General features: G+C 38.7%; 3 protein-coding genes across 4 annotated transcripts; 1 reads left to right on the top strand and 2 right to left on the bottom strand.

Annotated features, from left to right (window-relative positions):
* Positions 1 to 328: 328 nt before the first annotated feature.
* On the bottom strand, positions 329 to 11,261 carry LOC139765978 (uncharacterized). 2 transcript variants are annotated; one of them, XM_071694006.1, is made up of 4 exons: positions 10,967 to 11,261; positions 10,266 to 10,436; positions 6,204 to 6,378; positions 329 to 4,202 (listed from the first exon to the last, which is right to left on the bottom strand). In XM_071694006.1, exons 1-4 carry the CDS (start codon positions 11,114 to 11,116, stop codon positions 4,045 to 4,047), a joined length of 654 nt encoding a protein of 217 aa, XP_071550107.1. In that variant the 5' UTR covers positions 11,117 to 11,261; the 3' UTR covers positions 329 to 4,044. The 2 variants fall into 2 exon arrangements, with proteins under 2 accessions (XP_071550107.1, XP_071550108.1); XM_071694007.1 differs by lacking the exon at positions 329 to 4,202 and adding an exon at positions 5,626 to 5,953.
* A 495-nt stretch (positions 11,262 to 11,756) lies between these two features.
* On the top strand, positions 11,757 to 23,465 carry LOC139765977 (uncharacterized). The gene is made up of 6 exons (XM_071694004.1): positions 11,757 to 14,186; positions 14,476 to 14,785; positions 15,322 to 15,495; positions 16,084 to 16,288; positions 22,761 to 22,873; positions 23,230 to 23,465. Exons 1-6 carry the CDS (start codon positions 14,072 to 14,074, stop codon positions 23,393 to 23,395), a joined length of 1,083 nt encoding a protein of 360 aa, XP_071550105.1. The 5' UTR covers positions 11,757 to 14,071; the 3' UTR covers positions 23,396 to 23,465.
* LOC139765975 (uncharacterized) lies at positions 16,904 to 20,938 on the bottom strand. The gene is made up of 5 exons (XM_071694002.1): positions 20,821 to 20,938; positions 20,073 to 20,173; positions 19,398 to 19,927; positions 19,022 to 19,121; positions 16,904 to 18,566 (listed from the first exon to the last, which is right to left on the bottom strand). Exons 2-4 carry the CDS (start codon positions 20,161 to 20,163, stop codon positions 19,023 to 19,025), a joined length of 720 nt encoding a protein of 239 aa, XP_071550103.1. The 5' UTR covers positions 20,164 to 20,173; positions 20,821 to 20,938; the 3' UTR covers positions 16,904 to 18,566; position 19,022.
* Positions 23,466 to 23,995: the final 530 nt, after the last annotated feature.

Raw genomic sequence — 23,995 nt, 5'->3', positions numbered from 1 at the left:
AGTTTCTTATGAAACAATATGAGAGGCAAATGAGATATCGTCATTTCTGTTTCATATGTTTTCCTCTTTGCCTGCAGTCTTCATGCAAACCTACCTAGCATTGTAACATAATCACACCTCATTGTATCATTTATCAGAGATTGTTTTTTCCTATTTTTTTCACTTATTAATTTCATTTGTACTATCTTATTCACAGCATCAATGATTGTGCTTCCCTTGTTTATATTCATGTGTGCATATGATTGGCAACTTCATCTTATACACGATAGATAAGCATGCTAAATACTTCTGTAAATCTTTCAGGTAGTCATGAGATCATGTACACCCAAAGGTGTACAATTGCTTGCTAAGTGAAATGTTAGGAAGGATTCTTTATTAACTTCCCTGAGGATATATAATGTGAGTCCAGGTTGATCATATAAGGAAAGACAGTGTAAGAGGGAGGTATGATAGTAAGCACAGTTTGATAAAAAGAGAGCTAAATAGGTTGTGCTAAAATATTTTGTTAATAAGTAGAGATGAGCAAAGAACGGGTGATTAAGAGAATATATGGGTCAGAAGTAGAAGAAACAAGGAGAGGGAGACCAAGAATATGGAAGGATAGAAAGAAGGCTTTGGGATTTCAAGGCCTGAACGTGAAGAGGGCAGAGGTATGCACAGGATATAATGAACTGGATCAATATAGTGAAAGGAAGGTAACATGCTATAAGTGGGCTGAACAGGGCATATGAAGCAGTAAAGGAATAATGTGGGGGACTTTGGTGTGGATGGTAGGTGCTAAAAGCTAAAGGTTGGATGTGCAAATGAGGCTGTTTTTTGTTTTTGACACAACTTTGCTGATGCTGGAAAAGCAGTATCTTTAAAAGGATGAATGAGGTAAAAGGCATCACAGGAAAACAAATGCATTGCCTGAAGTGATTCTGCATATGCCTTTGAGTCATTTTTCTTCAGTATGTACTCAATATAACCTTAGCTGCAGGTGTACCAGACTTCACTGCAGTTTCTTTCACTGTGTAAGAGAGGTAATCTTCCATGAGACTGTATCACTGTCAGTGACCAGGTAGCAGTGCATACAATCTCAATGAGGCTCTCTTCACTCCAAAGGTGGCCATTACTTCTCGACTTTGAGTGGAGTGCAGCCTTGAAGCTACGGGAGCCTTATAAAATGAGTTCTGGGGCTTTATGATTTTTTATACTTTTTTTACCATTTCCACTTTGCAAGGAAGTTCCAAGAATAGACAAAAATGGCCTTATTTGTTCACATCTACTCTATATCTGTCTTGTGTAATGCATCGAAACCAGAGCTCCTTATCCATAGCCAAGCCACGGCCATAGACCTTTCTGTGGCTTACCCTGACCAATTCATATGCCCTGGTTCCACCTACTGACATATCTCATCCTGTATACCACATCACTCCATTTATCTCTACCCCATGCATGCCTCACGCCCTGTTTCCCAGATCACTCAAAACATCTTTTGACTCCAACCTTCCATCTTTTCTTCAGTCTCCCCCTTCTCCTTGCTCCTTTCATTTCTGACATATATGTACCTTCTTTGTCAGCCTTTCTTCACTCATCCTGTCCTTATATCCATGTCATTTCAGTGAACCCTTTTTATCTCTCTCTCTCCCTTTTTTTTTTTTTTTTTACAACCACACCTCTCTCTTACCCTATCATTTCTTACTCAGCCTTCCTCACTCCATGTACAGTCCTAAAAAATTTAGTTTCCCCACACATCCACCCTCTTCCATGCTTTTATTTTCTGTGACACATCCATACAATACTGTCATGATTACTCTACCACCAGACATACCCATCTTTACCTTCTATGCATTCCTTAATGCACTTAGGGCCTAGCCATCTCACCCTCACCCACCCTATGACTTACTTCAGCTTCCATGGTTCTAACCACTGCCATGTCCACTCCAAGACTCAGAACTTGATGCTTTTGAAGTTCGGTCTTCACACCTAAAGAAGCACAAAGAGGTAATACAGGAGGTCCAGAAGGCAACAAAGATGGCAAGTTACAAGGAAAGGCTAGAGGCTTTCGATTTGCCCATCTTCAATAAGAGAAGAGTGAAAGGTGACCTTTAAGTTTTTAAGACAGATTGATAATATAGACAGTCAACAGTTCTTCAAGAAATGTAGGGGTAGATCAAGCAGAGGACTTAACACGAAATCAAGCAAGTAACTTTTTAGTATAAGAGTAGTGGGGGAATGGAATACAGTGACTGAGGACATCATTAATGCAGACAGCATGCATAAATTTAAGAATTTGTATGATGGAGAATGTGCAGGAAATGGGGTCCTACAAGAGTAAAACAGTTGATAATTATCCAGCAGGTTGAGTTGTTTATCACTGTAATCAGAACATTACACCCTACTTAAATATGATTAAGATGTCTTATTTTTTATGTATTCATGTTTAGCCTCCAATGTGCACTGAAAATTACTGCAAATGCCTTACTAAAGGGTAAATGGACTAGATTGTATTGATAGCTAAAACATGATGCAAGGGAATGAACACTCATGTAAATTCACCATAAATTGAAAACAAATATATGTATGTTTCATATCAGAGTTAGCGTTAATTTCATTCATAAAAATCATATTTGCAAGTCTTCTGTGAAACTGTTTTGATAGAGGTATTTAACAGTTGCTGCTTGGTAAAATGGCAAATAAAAAAACTCATCTTAATTTTGCTTTTGTAAAGATGACCAACAGACAGCTGAAATAAGTGTTGTAAGTTTTCACTGGTGTAAGATACCAAAATGTTACGGTTCAATGGTGAGAGATTTCTGACATTATATTGAAGTGTTTATTTGGAATGAATAGAAAATGTAGATAGGTTCGAAAGTTTTAATGCTTTTATACAGAACAGCTGACATTACTGCAATATTATCAAAAAAATTATAAGCATGGAAAAAGGAATTTTTAGTATTAAAAACTGTAAGAAAATGCTGAACATGTATGCACATAAAAGCATGGTGGCCCCTTAAAAAAGGATAGTATAAAATATGGTAGGAACGACATAAAAGTTATAATTTTAATAATTTGGTATGATCATTTGTATTGATGGAAAAATGTTGGATGAAATACCTGGGAATGGGTAGTTGCCAAACTGCCTGAACCTTAGGGATTTTTTTTATAAAAGAAGAATGTGTGCTAACAGGCACATGAAGTTTTATCAAGAGTTCCTCATGCATTTCGGTATTTAGTGGGATGATTTTTAAGTTGGTGTGGAATTTAGACTCTGGATAGAATAAGGAAATAAAGAGAGGTGAAGGTACTGTCAAGATAGGTGTTAATGTATTACAAAAAATGATGGAATACTGCTATATGTCAAGAATATGCTAAGGGAGTGGTATAAAACGAAGGATGAGTACATCTGAATGAAGACAGCAAGGGATGTGGAAAATTGAAAATATGGTAGAAGGCAAACCGATGAAGGTTATTTGTATATGCTTAGAATGTATCTGTTTAAGAAACTGCATGTATGCGACAAGTTTTGGGTTCTGTGGCAGAGACTGCATTAGCAACCACACCCTCTAAAAGAATAAAATAAGATTATGCTATAAACTAGATAAACAGGAAAGCTCTTCTTTCAAAAGTATAAAATATAACACCTGAAGACAAGTACTTACATGACATTGCTATTTCTCCTGTAGAAGATCAAGAAACCTGGTATTTTTGATATATGTTAAAATAATGTTTAACAGCTAAGTTGTGATTAAACTCATGATTCTGTCATAAAACTTGAATAACCATTAATTCTTTGGTTATTTCTTGGCGCTACCTCGCTGATGCGGGAAACAGTGATTAAGTACAAAATAATAATACTTATGAGACAGATGTAGACTGTTATGTAAAGGCATTTTCATATAAGTACATGATTATTGTGATTATTTCATTTTGAAAAGTAAAGAAAGTAATTTCCTAAGGTGCAGGTGTCAGGATACACCAACTGATACATTTATGGCTTTACTGTATGTTAACTTGTCAGATTCGGTCACTTTATCTCTCTCCAGGTTTGGTTATATATCATCAAAATACTTCTTTTGTGAGTGTTAATTCTGTCTTCGGTACACCGTAGGACAGAAGGGAAAACTTGGCCTTGATACTACTCTGGATGATGATCGGTGTGTGGGCATGTATTTCTTGTTGTCTAAGAGCTGTATCTACCACCCAAGACTCGGTCCTGTCTGCAAATATAGAGAAATATTGGCACTTTGCGTTTCTGTATGTAACCACTATGATGAAATAGGTACGTTTTTAACCATGAAGTGCAGCAGATAAGGTATGTAGTGGATCACTCTTTTCTTTCTAAGAAGTCTGTAGTTTGATATTTGATCTCGGTAAGGTCAGATTGGGAATGGGAATTCATTTTGCTCTGCTGTTGCTTTGCTGTGTCTTGTAAAGGTAAATGATAAGTGTCGGGTCTCATTTATAAAGCCATGTCTTGATAAACCAAGTGAAGTAAGTTAAGAAATGCAGATGGAATTGTATACCATAAACCACAGCCCAACCAGGCTGAATTTTAAACCAAAATATAAGATGTGATAGTCCTATGGTAAATGAATTTGGACTAAAGGTTTTCTCATATGTGTTCCAGCCATTTTAACCCTTTCATAGGCCAACAGAATATGTCTGTAAGGCTCACATGGCTCCCGTGACCCATAAATATTCATATAAAAAAAAAAAAAAAAAAGTATTTTTTCATTGTCTGCTTTCACTGTAACAACTTTTAAAACTTTTGTAGAATGCTAGATTAAGGCCTTAGCATTAAGTGAACTGCTCCTGTGCATACTTTATTGTTTATTTTATGTACACCAAAATATTAAGTACGGATTATTATTTTTTATATTTATTTCATTTATTATACATAATGGCTGTTTCCTGCGTCAGCGAAGTAGCGCCAGGAAACAGACGAAGAATGGCCCATCCACTCATATACACATGTATACACATAAATGCCCACATACACACATATTCATATATATACATATCAACATATACAAACACATACACAGACATTACATACATACACGTGTACATATTCATATTTGCTTGTCTTCATCCATTCCTCTTGCTACCCCACCCCACAGGGAAACAGACAAAAAAGGCCACATAGCGCCAGGAAGACAGACAAAAAAAAGGCCACATTTGTTCACAGTCTTTAGCTATCATGTGTAATTCACCAAAACCACAGCTCCCTATCCACATCCAGTTCCCACACACCTTTCCATGGTTTACTCCAGACGCTTCACATGCCCTGGTTCAGTCCATTGACAGCTTGTCAATATATATATATATATGTTCATACTACTTGCCATTTCCCGCATTAGCGAGGTAGCGTTAAGAAGAGACGACTGAGCCTTTGAGGGAATATCCTCACTTGGCCCCCTTCTCTGTTTCTTCTTTTGGAAAATTAAAAAAGAGAGGGGAGGATTTCCAGCCCCCCACTCCCTTCCCTTTTAGTCGCCTTCTACGACACGCAGGGAATACGTGGGAAGTATTCTTTCTCCTCTATCCCCAGGGATAACATATATATATATATATATATATATATATATATATATATATATATATATATATATATATATATATGTATATCTGTCTGGATTAGTTAAGGGATTAATGAAAGCAGGATCCATCTTTGTTCCTTAGAATATCAGAAATGAATGCATGTGCATGTATTTCCAAACATTATGATGTAATAAAACCAAAGATAAGGTGGTTAGAATCCTTAAAATCTATTAACCTCTACACAGAATTTAGTGAGCACCACGTGTTCGTGGTAACACAGTGAGTGAGAGGCCATTTTTGGTAAGACTGTATTATCATCAACAGATGGAAAGAAGTAGAGTCTTGGCAAGGACTTTCTCTCCTCAGAAGAGTACATCATTTCCTAGCAGAATTCCTCTTGTACTGCATTCTTGAAATTGCCAAAGCCCTATAAAATGGTTTAGAATTTAATTGATAATAATAAAAAGAGGAGATTCCAGAATGAATTTCTATCATCTCATATAAGGGAACATTTTTTAAATTATTGTCATGTATCCATTTTATTTGGATATCAAATTGGCTCTGTTGTGTGCGAACATGTCTCTCTTTGCAGCCTAGTTCTAACCTTATAAATACTGAGAAATATGTGAATTAATCTAGGAACTTGGATTGACCCATCCTTCGTAGTTGTGTTTTACCTTCATTGATGGCGATATGCTTACAGGTATCCTCCTTCACAGTGAGACATACTCCAAGTGTGCCATCCACAGCTGCTGCCATGACCACTGCCCGTTGTTTTGCCTCCTCTGCTGCTCTTCTTGCTGCTTCCACCCTTCCCTCTGACAGGGATGTCGATGAGTGTCGGTACACTAACTGGTAATTATCATAATCAAAGTAGTACACAATGTTTGTTGTCATTCTTAAGGTGCTATATATATGGACAGAATTAGGGCATGTGAAACATCTGAGGTAAACCATGGTAAGGTCTGTGGGGCCTGGATGTGGAAAAGGGGCTGTGGTTTTGGTGAATTACACATGACAGGTAGTGACTGAGTGTGAAGGAATGTGGCATTTTTTGTCTGTTTTCCTGGCGCTACCTCACTGAAGCAGGAGGTAGCGATACTGTTTCCTGTGGGATGGGGTAGCGCCAGGAATGGATGAAGAGAAGCAAGTGTGATTATGTACATACGTATATATGTGTGCTTGTATATGTATGTATATGTGCATGTATGGGTGTTTATGTATATAATTGGGAGGTAAGTTTGAATGGAGAAAAACTGGAGGGAGTGATGTGTTTTAGGTATCTGGGAGTGGATTTGGCAGCAAATGGAACCATGGAAGCGGAAGTGAGTCACAGGATGGGGGAGGGCAAAAGTTCTGGGAGCGCTGAAAAATGTGTGGAAAGCGAGAAAGTTATCTCGGAAAGCAAAAATGGGTATGTTTGAAGGAATAGTGGTTCCGACAATGTTATATGGTTGCGAGGCGTGGGCTATAGATAGAGTTATGCAGAGGAGGGTGGATGTGTTGGAAATGAGATGCTTGAGGACAATATGTGGTGTGAGGTGGTTTGGTCAAGTAAGTAATGAAAGGGTAAGAGAGATGTGTGGTAATAAAAAGAGTGTGGTTGAGAGAGCAGAAGAGGGAGTTTTGAAATGGTTTGGTCACATGGAGAGAATGAGTGAGGAAAGATTGACAAAGAGGATATATGTGTCAGAGGTGGAGGGAACAAGAAGTGGGAGACCAAATTGGAGGTGGAAAGATGGAGTGGAAAAGATTTTGAGAGATTGGGGCCTGAACATGCAGGATGGTGAAAGGCATGCAAGGAATAGAGTGAATTGGAACGATGTGGTATACTGGGGTCAACATGCTTTCAATGAATTGAACCAGGGCATGTGAAGTTTTGTGGGGCCTGGATGTGGAAAGGGAGCTGTGGTTTCGGTGCATTATACATGACAGCTAGAGACAGTGTGAACGAATGTGGCCTTTGTTGTCATTTCCTAGCACTACCTTGCGCGCATGCGGGGGGGAGGGGTTTTCATTTCATGTGTGGCGGGAGGTGATGGGAATGAATAAAGGCAGCAAGTATGAATTATGTACATGTGTATATATGTCTATGTTTATGTATGTATATATATTCCTGTGAGTCCACAGGGAAAATGAAACACGATAAGCTCCCAAATGCACTTTCGTGTAGTAATCACATCATCAGGGGAGATACAAGAAAGAAATATAACAGTCAGTTGATATACAACAAAGAGACGTAGCTAGGACGCCATTTGGTAAACCAAAGTGCACTTGGGAACTTATCATGTTTCATTTTCCCCGTGGACTTGCAGGAATATACTTGATTACACACAAAATTGTGATCCTTTCCAATATATATATTTTATATTCATTTATTATACTTTGTCACTGTCTCCTGCGTTAGCGAGGTAGCGCAAGGAAACAGACGAAAGAATGGCCCAACCCACCCACATACACATGTATATACATACATGGCCACACACGCCCTTATTCATTCCCGTCGCCACCCTGCCACACATGAAATGACAACCTTCTCCCCCGGCATGTGCACAAGGTAGCACTAGGAAAAGACAACAAAGACCACATTCGTTCACACTCGGTCTCTGGCTGTCATGTATAATGCACCAAAACCACAGCTCCCTTTCCACATCCAGGCCCCACAGAACTTTCCTTGGTTTACCCAAAATGCTTCACATGTCCTGGTTCAATACATTGACAGCACATCGACCCCGGTATACCACATCGTTCCAATTCACTCTATTTCTTGCACGCCTTTCACCCTCCTGCATGTTCAGGCCCCGATCACTCAAAATCTTTTTCACTCCATCTTTCCACCTCCGATATATATATATATATATATATATATATATATATATATATATATATATATATATATATATATATATATATAATCTAACTGTCATATGTATCCAGGAGTGTGAGAGGCATGCATGGAATACAGTGAACTGAATCAATGTGGTGATGTGCTGTTAAACGACTGAAAAGCAGGGCTTTTGAACTAGTCAAGGCAAACCGTAATGTAATTTATGGAGCTTGGCTATGGATGGTATGCTCTGATCTTGAGCATTACACGTGACAGCCAGAGCATAGGTTTGTGCATATGAGGCCATTTTTCCTGTGTTCCTGATGTTACCCCACCAATGCAGCAGAAGCTGTAAAGTATGAAATGTTTTCATACAAGTCTGCCATTTCCTGTGTAGCAGGTTAGCTTCACAAAAGACGTAGAATGTCATTTGATCACATCCATTCTCTCGCTTTCTTGTGTAGTGAACCGATCAGAGCTCTGCTATCCATAGTCAAGCCCAACAAAATTCTCTGTACTTTCCCCTGAGAGCTTCATATTTTCTGATTAAGCTCATTAACAGCACGTCACCTCTAGTATACCATATCGCTCATTTGCTTTCTTCCATGCATGCCTCACACCCTCCTGCATGTTCAGGCCCCAATAACTAAAAATCTTTCAACACATCTTTGGTCTCTTTCTTTGTTCCCTACACTCTTAACACATACTCGCTTAGGCAGCCCCTCCTTACTCCCATATGCCCAAATCATTTGAGTGCATCCTTTTCAGCTCTCAACCATATTCTTACTACTACGCCTCTCTCGAAGCTTGTCACTTTTCATTCTTAACAACACAGATTGTCGTCAAGCGTTTCATTTCTGGTACATTCACCTTCTTCCGTACTCTTTTGCGCACGTTCAGAAATTTGCATTATTTATCCATTCAAAATGATATAGTTCTTGTAAGTTGTTGCAGTAGTATTAATGAGTCTTCATCCGTGTTGCCGTAACCTCGTATCCTACCCATGATTTCAGCGTGGGACTTTATCAACTGCATAAGTCTGCCATCTGCGGAAAAGCTATTTAAAGTATATGGATTTATGACAGGTGCTTCATCCACACAGATCCAACTAAAGCGCGCTATAATAACAGTCACGCACGAGCCGACCTGTGCCAGTAATGGCATCCCGAGAACAGACGCCTAACCTGTGCCGGTAATGGCACCCCAAGAACAGACAATCGACCTATGCCACTAATGGCAATCCGAGAATAGACACCCAACCTCTGCCATTAATGGCACCCTTACTACACATACACACACGACCTCTCCCAGTAGTGGCACTCTAGAACAGTCTTGTTATAGACAGAAGCTCATGTCAAGCTTAATCTTGACGATTCTTGATACATCATACAGTGTTTCACGACAAACTACACATACACACACACGAAAATGAACCCATACACATGCACACAAGGTAAGCTAGTTCTGGCAGAAGAAAGAGGGGGATGATGTCCAGACGAGACGTCGTGCTAGGCTCGAACCTGGCAAATGTGTACACTGTACTCCATTAGAAAAAAAATAAACGACGAAGAAATTTCATACCAAGTGATAATGTCTAATGCAAACATTAAGGCCACTGGCAGGAGAAGCGTTGCGCTTTGCACGCATTAGGAAGAAAATTGTATTTATATATCATGTACTCCACTAGTGAACATTCTAATATTCAAAGGGCAGAAAATATAATAAAATGCTGATGAAAAGAAATTCATATATAACTACTGTATATAGAAAGAGTTCAACGGGGGACACCAGTACGATTCGTCCAGCCAGTTTCCAATTCTCTTCATCCTGACTAGTAATATGTTTTCATCATTAAACTCTTACGTGCCTGTGCATCTGTATCAACCAACCATTTGCTAAAAGAAAACTCCACCTTTTCGACAGTGACGTTGGAGAGCTTCTCCACAACAGTGTTGACAGCGCGTCTGGCAACGTCGGCGGACAACGTGGCCGTCACCATGACAACGAGCACAACCCCTCCGGCCTCCCCTACCCTCACCTCCTCCGCCTCGCTCACCTCCTTCGCCGCTTTGTTGATATTAAGCTGAAATCCATGTAAATAGGCTTAACATATTTCCGAACTACATTGTGTGAACAGTATACTTATATGCAATGTCTTTGTTGTAAGTTTTGCAGTAAATAGACCCATTTTTCTGTAGCACAATGGGAATATATCGGAAAATCGATTCTGAATAGGTAGAATAGTTTTGTACGTACACAATGCAGAGTATCAGCAGTAGAATGAATGTCTCATATATCAATAACTGTCTATGTTTAATTTAAGCATCTTAGGAATATAGTCATACAGCAAACAATGTCAAGAGTGGGAGGAAGCAATTTGTTTCCTGTGGACTTCCCGGGAGAACATCAAGAGGTTGAGATGATACAAGCGCTTGAAAGCAAAATGACAGGAAATCAGGCATCTCTAATCGAGCGGTGAGGATAATTCTATATATTTTCTTTGTAAAATCTTCACCTATTTTGGTAACGCTGCCGAGAATATAATGTATACAAACACATATAACTCAGTGCAGTAAGTATTCGACCAGACCAGTTACCAGGAATGTCACTGACCGTGTGGTAGACATACGGACGGCGCTTCTCTACCGAGGCTCTACACTCATCTAGTGTGGGCTTCTGTGACGAGATGAAGAGGGTTATGGAGGCCAGTTGTGGGCGAACTTCCACCTCCCCAATGCCCACCACCTCCACTATTTCGTTCATGCTCGGACCTCACCACAGGTTGCCAATCCGGTGTGTGTGTGATAAAGCGGTAGACTGACATGCAGTAAGGGGTATGGACAGCATTGTCAGTTATTTCAAGGCTTTTAATTTCGCTGATTCTTGCCTCATATTTTACGTGATACAGTTTTTCAATAAGGAGACATCGTAATGCATGTGGGAATCATTTGTGATATGGTTCTGGTATTTACACAGAAACACATTTATGGAAAGTAGTGCCCTAAGATCGAATGACTTCATTATCCCAAACGAATAGAGTGCAAAGTTGACTTAAATGTCATTCAATATTTATATTTCCGGTGGAGTGTAGAAGTCAGATATTTTATTATTAATATGCCTAGTGTCGAGCTCACAGGTTCGAATCCTAGTTGGGGCAATTGGTCCACAGTCAACCCAATTGTTAATCCACCCTCGGGTTGGTCGATAGAATGAGAACCTGGTCTCAGTTGGCCGTGCTTTCTCAGCTAACAACAACGACAAATAAAGATAATTGTATCGACGATTCAGCAGGAACGGGTAATTGATAAGGAGATAGGTATTGAAATTTTATTGCGATATATATTAAATGAAGTGTGAAGGAATTCTTCACGAGGCAGCTTGTTAGCAAGGTTATAATTTAGACCACAGGCGTTCGTGTTGCCTATTAACAGAAGTGAAGGATCTAGCACAGATACACATGGGGTAAGAATGTGTAAATCTCAGTTTTGCAATAAAGAAAACGATTTCTTTTGCGGAATCAGTATCTTGGATCACTATCAAAATATGAGAACCAAATCAGAAACGTAATCAAAATCAATACCCAATAAGGACATGGACATGAGTCAAAACAACATGAGGGGTCAAAGTATCGAAACAAACTTTCCTGTTGCTAAATAAAGACGCGTGGATTCAACCACCGTGTCTGTCATGGGTCCGGGAAACTGTGGTACAGATGCAGCACCGTGTCTGCTGCAGCTGCACGAGTTTTCCCTGTAATGAGACACGTTAGCAAGAGATATCGTTGTGAAAAGAGTGCTGACGAAGCAGACTCTTTTGCCTATGTGACGGGAGTTTACTACATTTCGATTGTTGGTGTTCTGTATGATAATATTTGTTTTCCGTGTATATTGTCGGATTTTAATGGTTCCCGACTGCTATTGAGTCATCTAACCAGAATTTGAGTTATGCCCAACACATAAATTGTACATAAAAAAGATGATCGAAAGTTGGAAAAAAAATCTTGGTTACTGCTTTTTTTGGCTACGTTAATACGTTTCAAGGTATGTCTGTTGCTTGAGTGATGAAGCTATTTTGTGCTATGGGCATAGGAAGAACAAATCAGGATTAATAACTGTAACAAGTGAACGGCTTCACTGATGGAAAAGAAATACATCTAATGCTGATATATCTTATTATCATAGTTTGTCAGAATTTAAGATATATTTCTTGGGCAGTATGTAACATGTAGTTTGCGTGTATATCCCATTTTGGAATGACAACTGTGAACGCATGGGGGTCTACAGCGAAAGCCGTCTGTGTACACAAGTTTCAGCGTATTTTGAGACCCCCGAACAAATACAATTTCCTCAGTAACTGATGGTTGTTATTGTGTTTCAGTTTATTTATTGACATAAAAGGTTATACAATACAGTTGATTGAAATAAAGAGTAAGTCAAATGATCGAAGAAAAGTGTGCGATGAAGTTATTGAGGCAAGGAGTATTATTTTTTTCTATCAGTCCCATTGTAATTTCGACAGGCAGGAAGTAGTTACGTTCAAGATGCAGAACCCCGGTGGAACTAAGACTGCCGTAAGAATAGACTGAGCTGATGAGTGAAAGTGACTCAAACGATCAGAATTCTGCAGTAATGAGACACTTGAAGCAGTTAAGGGCTGATGATCCATTACAACTCCTGGAACAGTAATGAGGCTGAAGTAACAGACCTGTTGCCACAGTAACGAAGCTTAAGCATCAAATCGACTATAGCAGTAACGCAACTGAAGCAAAAAATGACGACGAATAAGCGGTTGAAGCAACAACTGCAGGAGCAATATCGCAAGTGAAACCATAAACAATTGAACTACTGACAAAGTGACATAGTTAAAAACAATAGAAATAATGGAGCAGTAAAGCAACTGACGTAACAGAGTTACTAGAGTGATTAAGCTACTGGAAGCAGCATAACTGTTCGTACAGTGAGGTAGCCTTAACACCCAAGTTTTCGAAGCATTATAAGTGAAGCAGATAGAAGTGTAGGATTCCTATTACTGCAAGGCGTGTTGGGGGTTTGACGAGTGAATACCTATTAGGCTACGACAATTCTAGGTTCCTCATGCATTACCACTGTTGGAGACGATGCTTCCTTCTCTTCCTTCTTTATTTTCTCTCTCTCTTGTTCATCTCTCACTTCTTCCCTCTGACTCCCTCTATCGCCTCCCTTAAGTCCTGTTCACCCTTAGTAATCCTCACACCCTCACCCATACAGCATCAAGACGATTCCTGTGGGACAAAAGGTAAATTGTATCTTCAGTTGCCCCATATCGCTAGAGCCATAGTTGTTAGTCTTTTGTTGTTCGCTTTGTGGTCTGTCGTATTGAATTTGTTGCTGAAATAATCATGATATTGTAAACTTCATGCAGTGCATTACTTCTAAGAATCTGATCCTCATATACATTTATTTGCGATTTAGAGTTTTCTAAATATCATTACTATATTTCATTTTGAATGCATTCATAGAAAAGTTCCCTTTATGTTCAAAGGCGACTTTTCCTACTGTTTCATTGATTTGCCATTTCCGTTTTCTTGAGTATTCTGCTCGTTTTCTTCATTGCTTTTATTCCTTGCACTTTGCAGGTACTAGCTTTTCATATTTAATATATTTTCCTCTGCTCTTCCTATTTTGTGCTACCTCACCATCCATTTGATGCCCGCGAGGAGTTCTATCCGCTTCTCTGCTAATGTTGATGGCAGCCTCCGTGACGTACATCCGGGCGCCGCCCCCACCAACACCAGAGGAACTGAAGTTTGCCGCTAGCGTCTCCGTCCACGCAGACCGGCGCACTACCTCACCCGGTAAGTACTCTGTATACTACAATATTTCTCGCATCCTCAGGACTCCCACTGAATCTTCCGAGAATCCCTTATGCGTACATAAAACCTCTTAGTATACACTTAATAATCACTACGTATAAGGAAACAGCTGAAGTCGGGAATGAAGCGTCACGTCATGAAATGAAATATTAGAATCATTTTCGAAAGGCGTGCAGAATGTCCGACAAACATTCCTAATATTTTTTTACTTTGATATTATCTGGTTCATTAGTCCAACTTAATCATTTGATCTTTCTGCTTCCGCCCTCAGCGTCGGAAATGGTGAGGGTGGCCGGAAGGTCCGATGAGGAAACAATGTTGACAAAGTTCTACGCCTCGACAGCCGAGCGCCCGGCGCCTCCGAACATCACGTCCCCGGTCGTTAGTACCAGCAACCCCAGCACTAACACTACTACTTATATCGACATCGCCACCGATTCCTCCAACACCACTACTTTCACTACCAGCATTAAGTTGCTGCTGTTTGATTTGGTGAAGATATATTCTACACCCACCTTCAAGTGCATCAAACTCCTCAAACAAGGTGGAAGAACCTGCCAAAGAATACCAGACGGTGACAAGTACGATTAACATATTGTTCATAATCTTGTATCTCATTCTTTTATTTCCTCTGAAGATGCTGTTAAACGGAAGTGCAGTTGGAACTTAATTATTCATATTCCCTCGCGGTTATCAGCATATATATATATATATATATATATATATATATATATATATATATATATATATATATATATATATATGTGGGGATAGGGGAGAAAGAATACTTCCCACGTATTCCCTGCGTGTCGTAGAAGGCGACTAAAAGGGGAGGGAGCGGGGGGCTGGAAATCCTCCCCTCTCAATTTTTTTTTAATTTTCCATAAGAAGGAACAGAGAAGGGGGCCAGGTGAGGATATTCCCTCAATGGCCCAGTCCTCTGTTCTTAACGCTACCTCGCTAACGCGGGAAATGGCGAATAGTTTGGAAAAAAAAAAAAAAAAATATATATATATATATATATATATATATATATATATATATATATATATATATGTGTGTGTGTGTGTGTGTCGGAGATTTGAGTGGTGTATGAAAAAGTTATTTTATATTCCAGGAAGGTGTGTATTGACTCGAACGTGGCACCATCAAGGAATTCGTGTATCGTGTATTCCTTCGGCGTTGGTCACGACTTCAGCTTCGACAAGGCCATGGGACAGTATGGATGTGACGTGTTTTCCTTTGACGATGATGTGTATCATAATATTTATCAACGAAATGTGTTTCCAAGGTACTGAAAACATCTGGCGTAAAGTTGACATAAAGTGGTTTTTATTGCATCAACAAAATATAGACGTAGCAAGGTAAGGGTCCTGAGTGCCATCTGGTCTTTCGGACATCTCAGTTTTTTTAAGTGCTAGGAAGGAAGGCAAACTTAACCTACTTTTAAACTTAAAACTTAGTTTAGCCAAACTGAACCTAACGCAGCCACAGTTATCCTAGTCAAATTTTAAAACCCCTCACGTAAGCCCAGCTTAAGTTCATTTAACCTAACCAACGTAGCTTAGCAAACTCCACCTTATTTAAACCTCCAAAGGAGAGAAGTATATTATAAATGCCGCTGTGGAATCAATGGGGACGCTGAAGCGACCCAGAGACCAGATAGAACTTTGTACCGCACCCTACTGTTACATGCAGTAATCAAGATTAATATCATGCAGCAAAAGTGTTTGCATGGCATTTCGACCTGCGACTGTTATATTCATACTTTTTTCAGCCCATTACTTTCCTTAAAGAGATTTAAATAAGCTTTGGTATTACCATCTGTGTAAGTGTCTTTTACGCAAGGAAATGTAATAAGTATTTATACCTTCCTCAGGGTTGTCTTTATTCAAATCCGGCTGGGCTCAAAGGTTTTGGTTTTGGACGTGGTGGACAAGGTGAAGAACACAACTTTCCAGTACTTGTACCGGCCACTTGACAACATAATGTTCCTCCTGAAACACTACGACGCTAACCTGGATGTGCTTAAGATGGACGTTGAAGGAGACGAGTGGCAGATTTTCCTCGACTCCATCTTTAGGGTAAATTGTGTTCACTAATTTTTGCCAGAACTCAATGTAGTGATCAGCAGTGACACCTACCCTGTCATAGTCTAGGCTAAGTTGCCAACTTGCTATAAGAAATAACACTGTAAGCGAGATGTCACCTTTGACGAGTCTTTATTGGACTGGAAGAGGTAGTCAAAAGACCTTTTCATTCCAAAGGAATTCATTTTCTTTCCTGCGTGAAGCTAGAGGCTAGGTATATATATATATATATATATATATATATATATATATATATATATATATGAGAGAGAGAGAGAGTTTCAGCGTCACTACATCCGCAGCCCAAAAAATCATAAGTTCAGGTGTCAAAGATAATTTTTAAGGCCACGCACCATATACACTACGTATGTGTGGCCTTTGAAGTGATGGTTGGAGACTCATGAAAATCTCTCTTGATTGCTGCATCAAGGTTTCAGATGCTAATTTCGGAAGATGCTTTGTTGGAGGGTTCTCGGGAGCGTGGTAAAGGAAGAAAGGTGAAATGGAAGGCAATAAATAGGTCTCGGGGCGCATCCCAGGCTCCGTTAGGCCAACGACTGATGACGTAAGGACTGGATAAATATTTGGATATATACCACATACATCGTGGGAATTTTATCATTTTTATTAAAATATATAAAATAACAATTGCTGAGCGAATATTTGACATTATCACAAGGTAGTGGTGGCTTGAAAACTTCCATAGGACAGTTAAAGTAAAAGCTAGAGAATTTTATTATGTAAAACACACACGAGAGGATTATATACTAAAAAATATCTTGCTGAACATTGGTCCATTATTTTCGTGTCAGTAAATGTTTATTAAAATTAGCTTGAAAGAGATTTACATTCTTCATTACTTGGTAAGGTTGGATCCTTCGTTGGTGTCTTCCTTTCTGCCTAATTAACAGTTATTGATAATGTTATATGCAGGTTTCTATAAAGAACAGGTTATTGCAGCCAAGTGCAAGCCACATGCCCCTCATCCCCCCCCCCCCTAAACATCAATGTACAATGTAAATCGTTACATTTATCAAGTGGTTATTCACTCAACTATTTTCGTATATTTTGATACATATTGCTAGTTTCATCTCAACGACCTATCTCTATTCACCATTTCCGTGTCACTGGCGCTTAAATGTGGTCGAACCCAAACCCGCGTGTGATGTAGGGTATATAACCAACCTCCACATGCTTGTAAGAGATAGGCTATGATCAATGCCTGCCCGCTTATGGGGGGTAGGTTTTGAAATTTATTGAATACGTTACTATTATGATTTAGGACAAAACGACTCTCACTAGTTATTATAGTCTTCATTATACCCTTTGATTGCCAACTCGCATTCTAAACATCTGATGTAGGTCGTTTATCGAGTCAAATCTCATTATTTAGGATTATCAGTTGTACTGCTCTTAGCTTTAAGACAAACATTGCGACACTGGTCCTAAATGTATCCCCTTTTGTATTTATATATCTTGTTTCTCATTGTTCTTGTTTTCCTAACTTTTCCAAAACCTCTCGGAGACAACCACTTGCTCAGAACCTCCGTAACACAATATCATTTTCTTAGCACCCTTCAGAGCTCTCAATTCCATTCATCTACCTTACACATTAATCTCTTGTTTTTCTTCAAAATATCGAACACAAATAACATTTATATCTATAAAAGTATGAATTGTTTGAAAATAGATTGCGGCACCCTTGATCATTAAGAATTTCAGTAAGATGAGAGACGCGAGATTGACCTGACTAGGGATTAGATATTCAGTGATTATCTTTGGGTCCACAAATGAGTTTGCTTATCACAGCCGTAATAAGGACACAACTGGCTCGGTATTCGACGCTTTCACTGGTGTTTTGTATTATGATTACTAGGTCCATATGTCTACGTCACTTCACCCTGTATTCCATGGCATAATATTTCGAGGTCGAATATTCAAGGTGCAGAAGCGATAACATGGTGAACTTTTTGAGTAATTATTTCCCATGTGGTCAGTCGCACACATGGTTCATATTTCTTGTTAAACTTCATCAAGGTTCCCATACGGGATATTCAAAATACCTCGAGAGTCTCTCGTTGTTGTTCGTTGCTTTAGAGAACTGTTTAATTTGTCGCAGTGTTTTTTTCAGTCTGTTCTGAATCCAACAGCAAACGTCGATTTGATTCACATCTACGGTGCAGTTAGGCGGGAACCCTTTGCGGCACACCAGCTGAATTGCACTAGTTTGGCGAATCTCCGGAGCTGCATCAGCCGCTCGTCATCTCACCGACTGAAAGGGTAAAATACATATGAGTGCTGAAATAAGGCAATGTTGACTGTTTAGAATTGTTGCATATTTTCTGAGAGGCAGCATTCTTCTTCAGCTGTAACCGTTTCACTTTCGTCCTCATATTAGACTAGAAAAACTGATAATCATGCTTAGTATAAGGTGCCTATAACGCACCAAACTGTTTTGTCTTACATACTAATTAGTCCTTCACCTTTCATTGTAACTGTAACCATTACCCAACTCGGTTCATAACTCTCGCCTTTGTTCATTTGTCGTTATTTCATTTAAAGTGGTTAGTCAAGCATTCTTCTCAGTTGCTATTTTTGTTCTTTAATTCTATTCTAGCTCATGTGGTTATTTCAGCACACATTTGTGTACATTTCACAAGCGCATTGGTGTTGCTAGTTCCAGTAACCTTAGGACACTCACCTTAGTCCTAACCTCAGGGCACTCACCTTAGTATAAGTACCTGTTTCGATACATCCTCCAGCCATTCTTCTTGGCCGCCTTCCTGCGCTCTCGATTCCCCAGGAGGTCGATCTTCCTGTGCCCGTTCTAAAGGGATTATAGGGAGGAAAGTTTAGGTACTGTGGCAACACACATGATGCCATTTATATTAACCCTTCTTCCTTCCATTTATATTAACCCTTCTTAACGCTACCTCGCTGAGGCGGGAATCGCGAATAGTATGAAAGAAAAAGATATATATATATATATATATATATATATATATATATATATATATATATATATATATATATATACGCGGCTGATAATTTTGTCATTCGTTATATTGTAAACATTGACAAGAGGAAAGTGGATCATAGTTACCAGGGCATTATCATCCAAGAAGAAGTATTTGGAGCCGTGTGGCACACCCAGTGCCGAGTCAACATCCAGGTGATCAGACCAGCAATCATCTGCAAATGGCGAGTCTTTTGGAACTGCAAGCCCCCAGTAGGCGGGATTAACTACTTCCTTATCGTGAGAGTCTGTGTTGTTGGTTTCTGTGGCACATAAGTCCTCTTCCACAAGGACAAATTCTTCTTTACTTTCTCTGGTGCTTTTCTGTTTCATGGGTGTAAGAGGTGTAGTTATTTCTGTGAAATGCTCGTGAAATGTGATGTCTTCGTCAGGCAGGTCCTGGACAAGCGTAGCGGCTTCAGAAGATAATGTATGAGGCGTAACGTCTTGAGAAGCTATTGCATAGGGCGTAGCTGGAGCTTCTTCAGTAGGTTCCTCCAAATACTGCCCCAAGTCCAACTGACACCAGTCGTCGTCTTCGTTAACCACTACACTCCAGTCTTCCTCTTCGTTCATCAATAGAGTCCAACCCTCTTCGTTCACTTCAACACACTCGCCTGCCCAGGAGTCATGTAAAATTTATTACACATATTTCGAACATGGTTCATACGGAACCTGAATTATTTTTCCAGTGATCTAAGTTTAACTCTCTGTAATCATATCTATGTCGAAGTACCAAAGTCAAATCAAAATATGATTAACCTGTAAAGTTGGCGAAGTCTTCTTCAAGTTCGTTCTTGCCATCGACCATGTCCGTTTCTTTCCCCATACTCGTCAGCACGTTTGTCCCCATAACGTGGCGCCTGTCAGTATTAAGTTTTTATCATTATTTGCTTTAAGGTATTCCTTTCTCTCTCTCATCTTCAGAGCCTAAAAGTAACAAAAGTATTTGTGGCAACTGAATCTTATGCACTCAAGAATTACTTATGTTTGGAAACGGTAGTCAGTTAAGATGTTAATCTGATTTTTCTAGTACGACTCTGCTTTCCATGAAATGTATTTCAGATGTACTTATATATATATATATATATATATATATATATATATATATATATATATATATATATATATATATATATATATATAAACCCCAGGATCATTTTATGAAAAGGGTCCTGGGACTATATCCCAGAACCTATCCCCTCCAGGGCGCTTCGTTCAGTCGCAGGGAGAGAATGGACTGCTTTGAAGCGAGTTTTCTAATGAGCCTGTACTCCGCTTCAACTGATAATGATTACATCTTGTGGCGTAACCTTAAGCAAGAAGAATCCGGCCACGCATCTCTCTCTCAAATAGATAGTATGAGTGAAAACAGACTATAAAAATCAATTACAATCACTTGTCCAATTCCCCACGAGCCTTAAGAACCGATAAATTGTTATTTACAGCAATTATATACGTTTGAGAGAAATGTTGAAAAGCGATAGTATCAACGCAAGTACAGTCTTACCTGAAGTTGCTAGCGGTATCCTTCTACAAGATAAAAAGTGTCCCTTGCCACTGACTAGCTCATTCGACTTGCCCGGTATAAATACACTTGGGATATTCTTACCATATATCGCCTGATTCGTGTCCTTCACTAGAATTCTCTTATCATTTCTTCTTTTACAATCGTGTCAGTATATTTCATCTGTGGTATTTGAAATTTTCTTAAATCACTATAATGTACTTTGTTAAGTGTTCATTTAATGTTCATGGTTCTCTTGAAATATCCAAACATGATGCAAGTGTCCCCCCACGACCAGTGGATGGCAGTCGATCAACGTTGCTACCTTTGGATTTATTTATGGTGACATGACTATCTCTCAATACATGATAACAACTGCATCTTTTATCTCTAGCGTTATACAATATGCATCAGATTACAGTAGAACGATTACAAAGATTTTAATCATTATGCAATCTTATGCAATTAAACGTTTTTTTTTTCATTATTTACGCCTGCACACCATTGTCATATTCGTATAGCATTATTTGTGTGGGATTTCACGACGTGTACATGTAATTTCGCCAGTACTGTACACATTGAAATCATCAAGTCGAAGAATTACATCATACGCAACATTGCGCAATGAATTCCATGCATGTTCACCAAGGTCTTCAATTCATTTTTTTTTATTCTTTTTTTTTCAATGTTAGAGGCAGGTTATATTCAATGTTCGTATGCTCTCCACTTTGCCTTAGCAACTGTGTATATGAATGAGGGTTTTTGATATGAAATCCGCCACTCTCATACTATCTTAACATTAAGCAAGTCCTCTGAGATTTTACCTTGATTGTGATGTTACATACGTAGTGGTCTGTGTCCCACGCGAGGATTCCCCAAACAAATATGGACATTGAAAAGATGATCGCATACAGTGAACATAATAGATCTAACATAACTTAAGGTTATGTTGTAGTAACTGTGTAATCATGCCCATTAATGCTGCTGTAGCTTTTGATATGGATGATGATGTTAATGATGATGACGTGGTGACTACACGCTGATATTCATTACTCATACAATTATGAATGAAGTTTCCCTGATGATGATAATGACAAGTGTTGAGCTTAACAATTCTCGTAAGAGATAGAGGTCTCTTACTTTATATTAGAGTTATTGCTTAATTAAGGCTAAAGGAATTATTTTTGCTTTGTAATTCATAAATTGAATTCAGTGTTTTTTTTCGAAGAATGGAATTATTTAGTGAGCCGTTCAAGGAGTAAAAATGAGTTGTGTTACTCATGATCTTCCCCTGCTGAGTCAAGGCTTCGGGTCTCGCTGTTTGATTAATATGACTATTTTTCGGTCTGTTATTTGCTTAGTCTTTGATTTTCCGTGACTTTATGACATGTTGCAGCAAAGGTGTTATGGTTCAAAAAAAAAAATTTTCTCGCAAAAATCGTACCAACTGGATCACCAATGTTAGACATTACGGAATGTGCAGTGACAGACGACCAATCATGATTTAACGAAGTGACAGATTATCGTATTAACGACTACTGTATGATGAATTTCAGATAATACTACATATCAAGTTTTAATGATATAATACCACAATAATATCGTTTGAACAGTGGGACTGTTATTCATGGATGGCGTTTCATTTCACAAAAATTTGCACCTATGACATTCATGGTTACATCTACTTGAATAGAATCAGCTAATTTTTATCATTCTTATTTAAATATAAATTTGTACTTTCAGACACTTATAACTTGTAGTGTTGACTAATATTTTAAAAGCAGTTCCTCTTCATACATTATCCTCTTTACATATACTTTCCCCTCCCTTTTGACAAAAAAAAATGAATGTCTGTGAACACCCCTGCCGTTTTATACAGTATCATTATACCATATCATACTGCCATTATACAGCGAAATTTAGAAATGTCTTGTGATTGACAGACGGACGTTTTAGAGCGCACGAGGCAGCTGTCCGTTGAAGTGCACATGACTGACTTTTTAAAGCATGACTTACAACCCCTTGAGGCTAGGGTCGCCATCCTCAGGTATTCCAGGTAAGGTTATATTTGCTCATCACTTTTTAAAAATGCCATGTTATGTTTTGGACGTTGGTTGTGATTTATGTAAATCATCTTGAACAAATTTGCTGAGAATATTGAAATATATATATATATACATAGTCTTTAGCCGTATCACATTTTAAACGCATTCTGTAGAGAATATTTATGGGAAATATCGATATATACATATTACTGATTGACAAGCCGTACTTGTATGAAGGCAATTTAACATGTTCATTAGAAAAATGCACGAGATTTTATTTGCGATTTCTTCCAAGCTTTGATCTGGCATACTTGGAACCAACAATGATTTTTTTTTTCGTATAGTTTCTCTCGCATCTTTTGTACAGTTTCTTCAAGGGTTTAAAAAGCCGTGGGTTCGAGCTGGCTTACTACGAGCCCAACTACATCAACCCGACGTTGGCAACGGTGGAAGGGGTGACGTTCTCCGTTCTGGGCGAGCAGCTGTGGGTCAATACACGTCTTCAACCTGGCCAGCCACCCACCAAAGGATAGTCTATTGACCAATACGTTCATTTGCTTTAAGAATGACGCATAGGTAAAACCAGGTGTGACACATGAACTCCTGTATATATATATATATATATATATATATATATATATATATATATATATATATATATATATATATATATATATTTCTTTCTTTCATACTATTCGCCATTTCCCGCATTAGCGAGGTAGCGTTAAGAACAGAGGACTGGGCCTTTAAGGAAATATCCTCACCTGGCCCCCTTCTCTGTTCCTTCTTTTGGAAAATTAAAAAAATGAGAGGGGGAGGATTTCCAGCCCCCCGCTCCCTTCCCTTTTAGTCGCCTTCTACGACACGCAGGGAATACGTAGGAAGTATTCTTTTTCCCCTATCCCCTATATATATATATATATATATATATATATATATATATATATATATATATATATATATATATATTTATAGTGAAACAAAAGACAGCCATACAATGTACTGATTTTATTAAACATATGATTAGTTTTATTGATTACAACGATGCTGTACTTGGGTGAGAAACTTTTATGCTGATGTGAACACCACGGAAGATGAACATAATAGAATGCAAACCTTCATTGTAACAAAAA

Source organism: Panulirus ornatus, chromosome 56, assembly GCF_036320965.1.
Source record: "Panulirus ornatus isolate Po-2019 chromosome 56, ASM3632096v1, whole genome shotgun sequence".
Lineage (NCBI taxonomy): Eukaryota > Metazoa > Arthropoda > Malacostraca > Decapoda > Palinuridae > Panulirus > Panulirus ornatus.
This window is presented reverse-complemented; position numbering and strand designations above follow the sequence as displayed.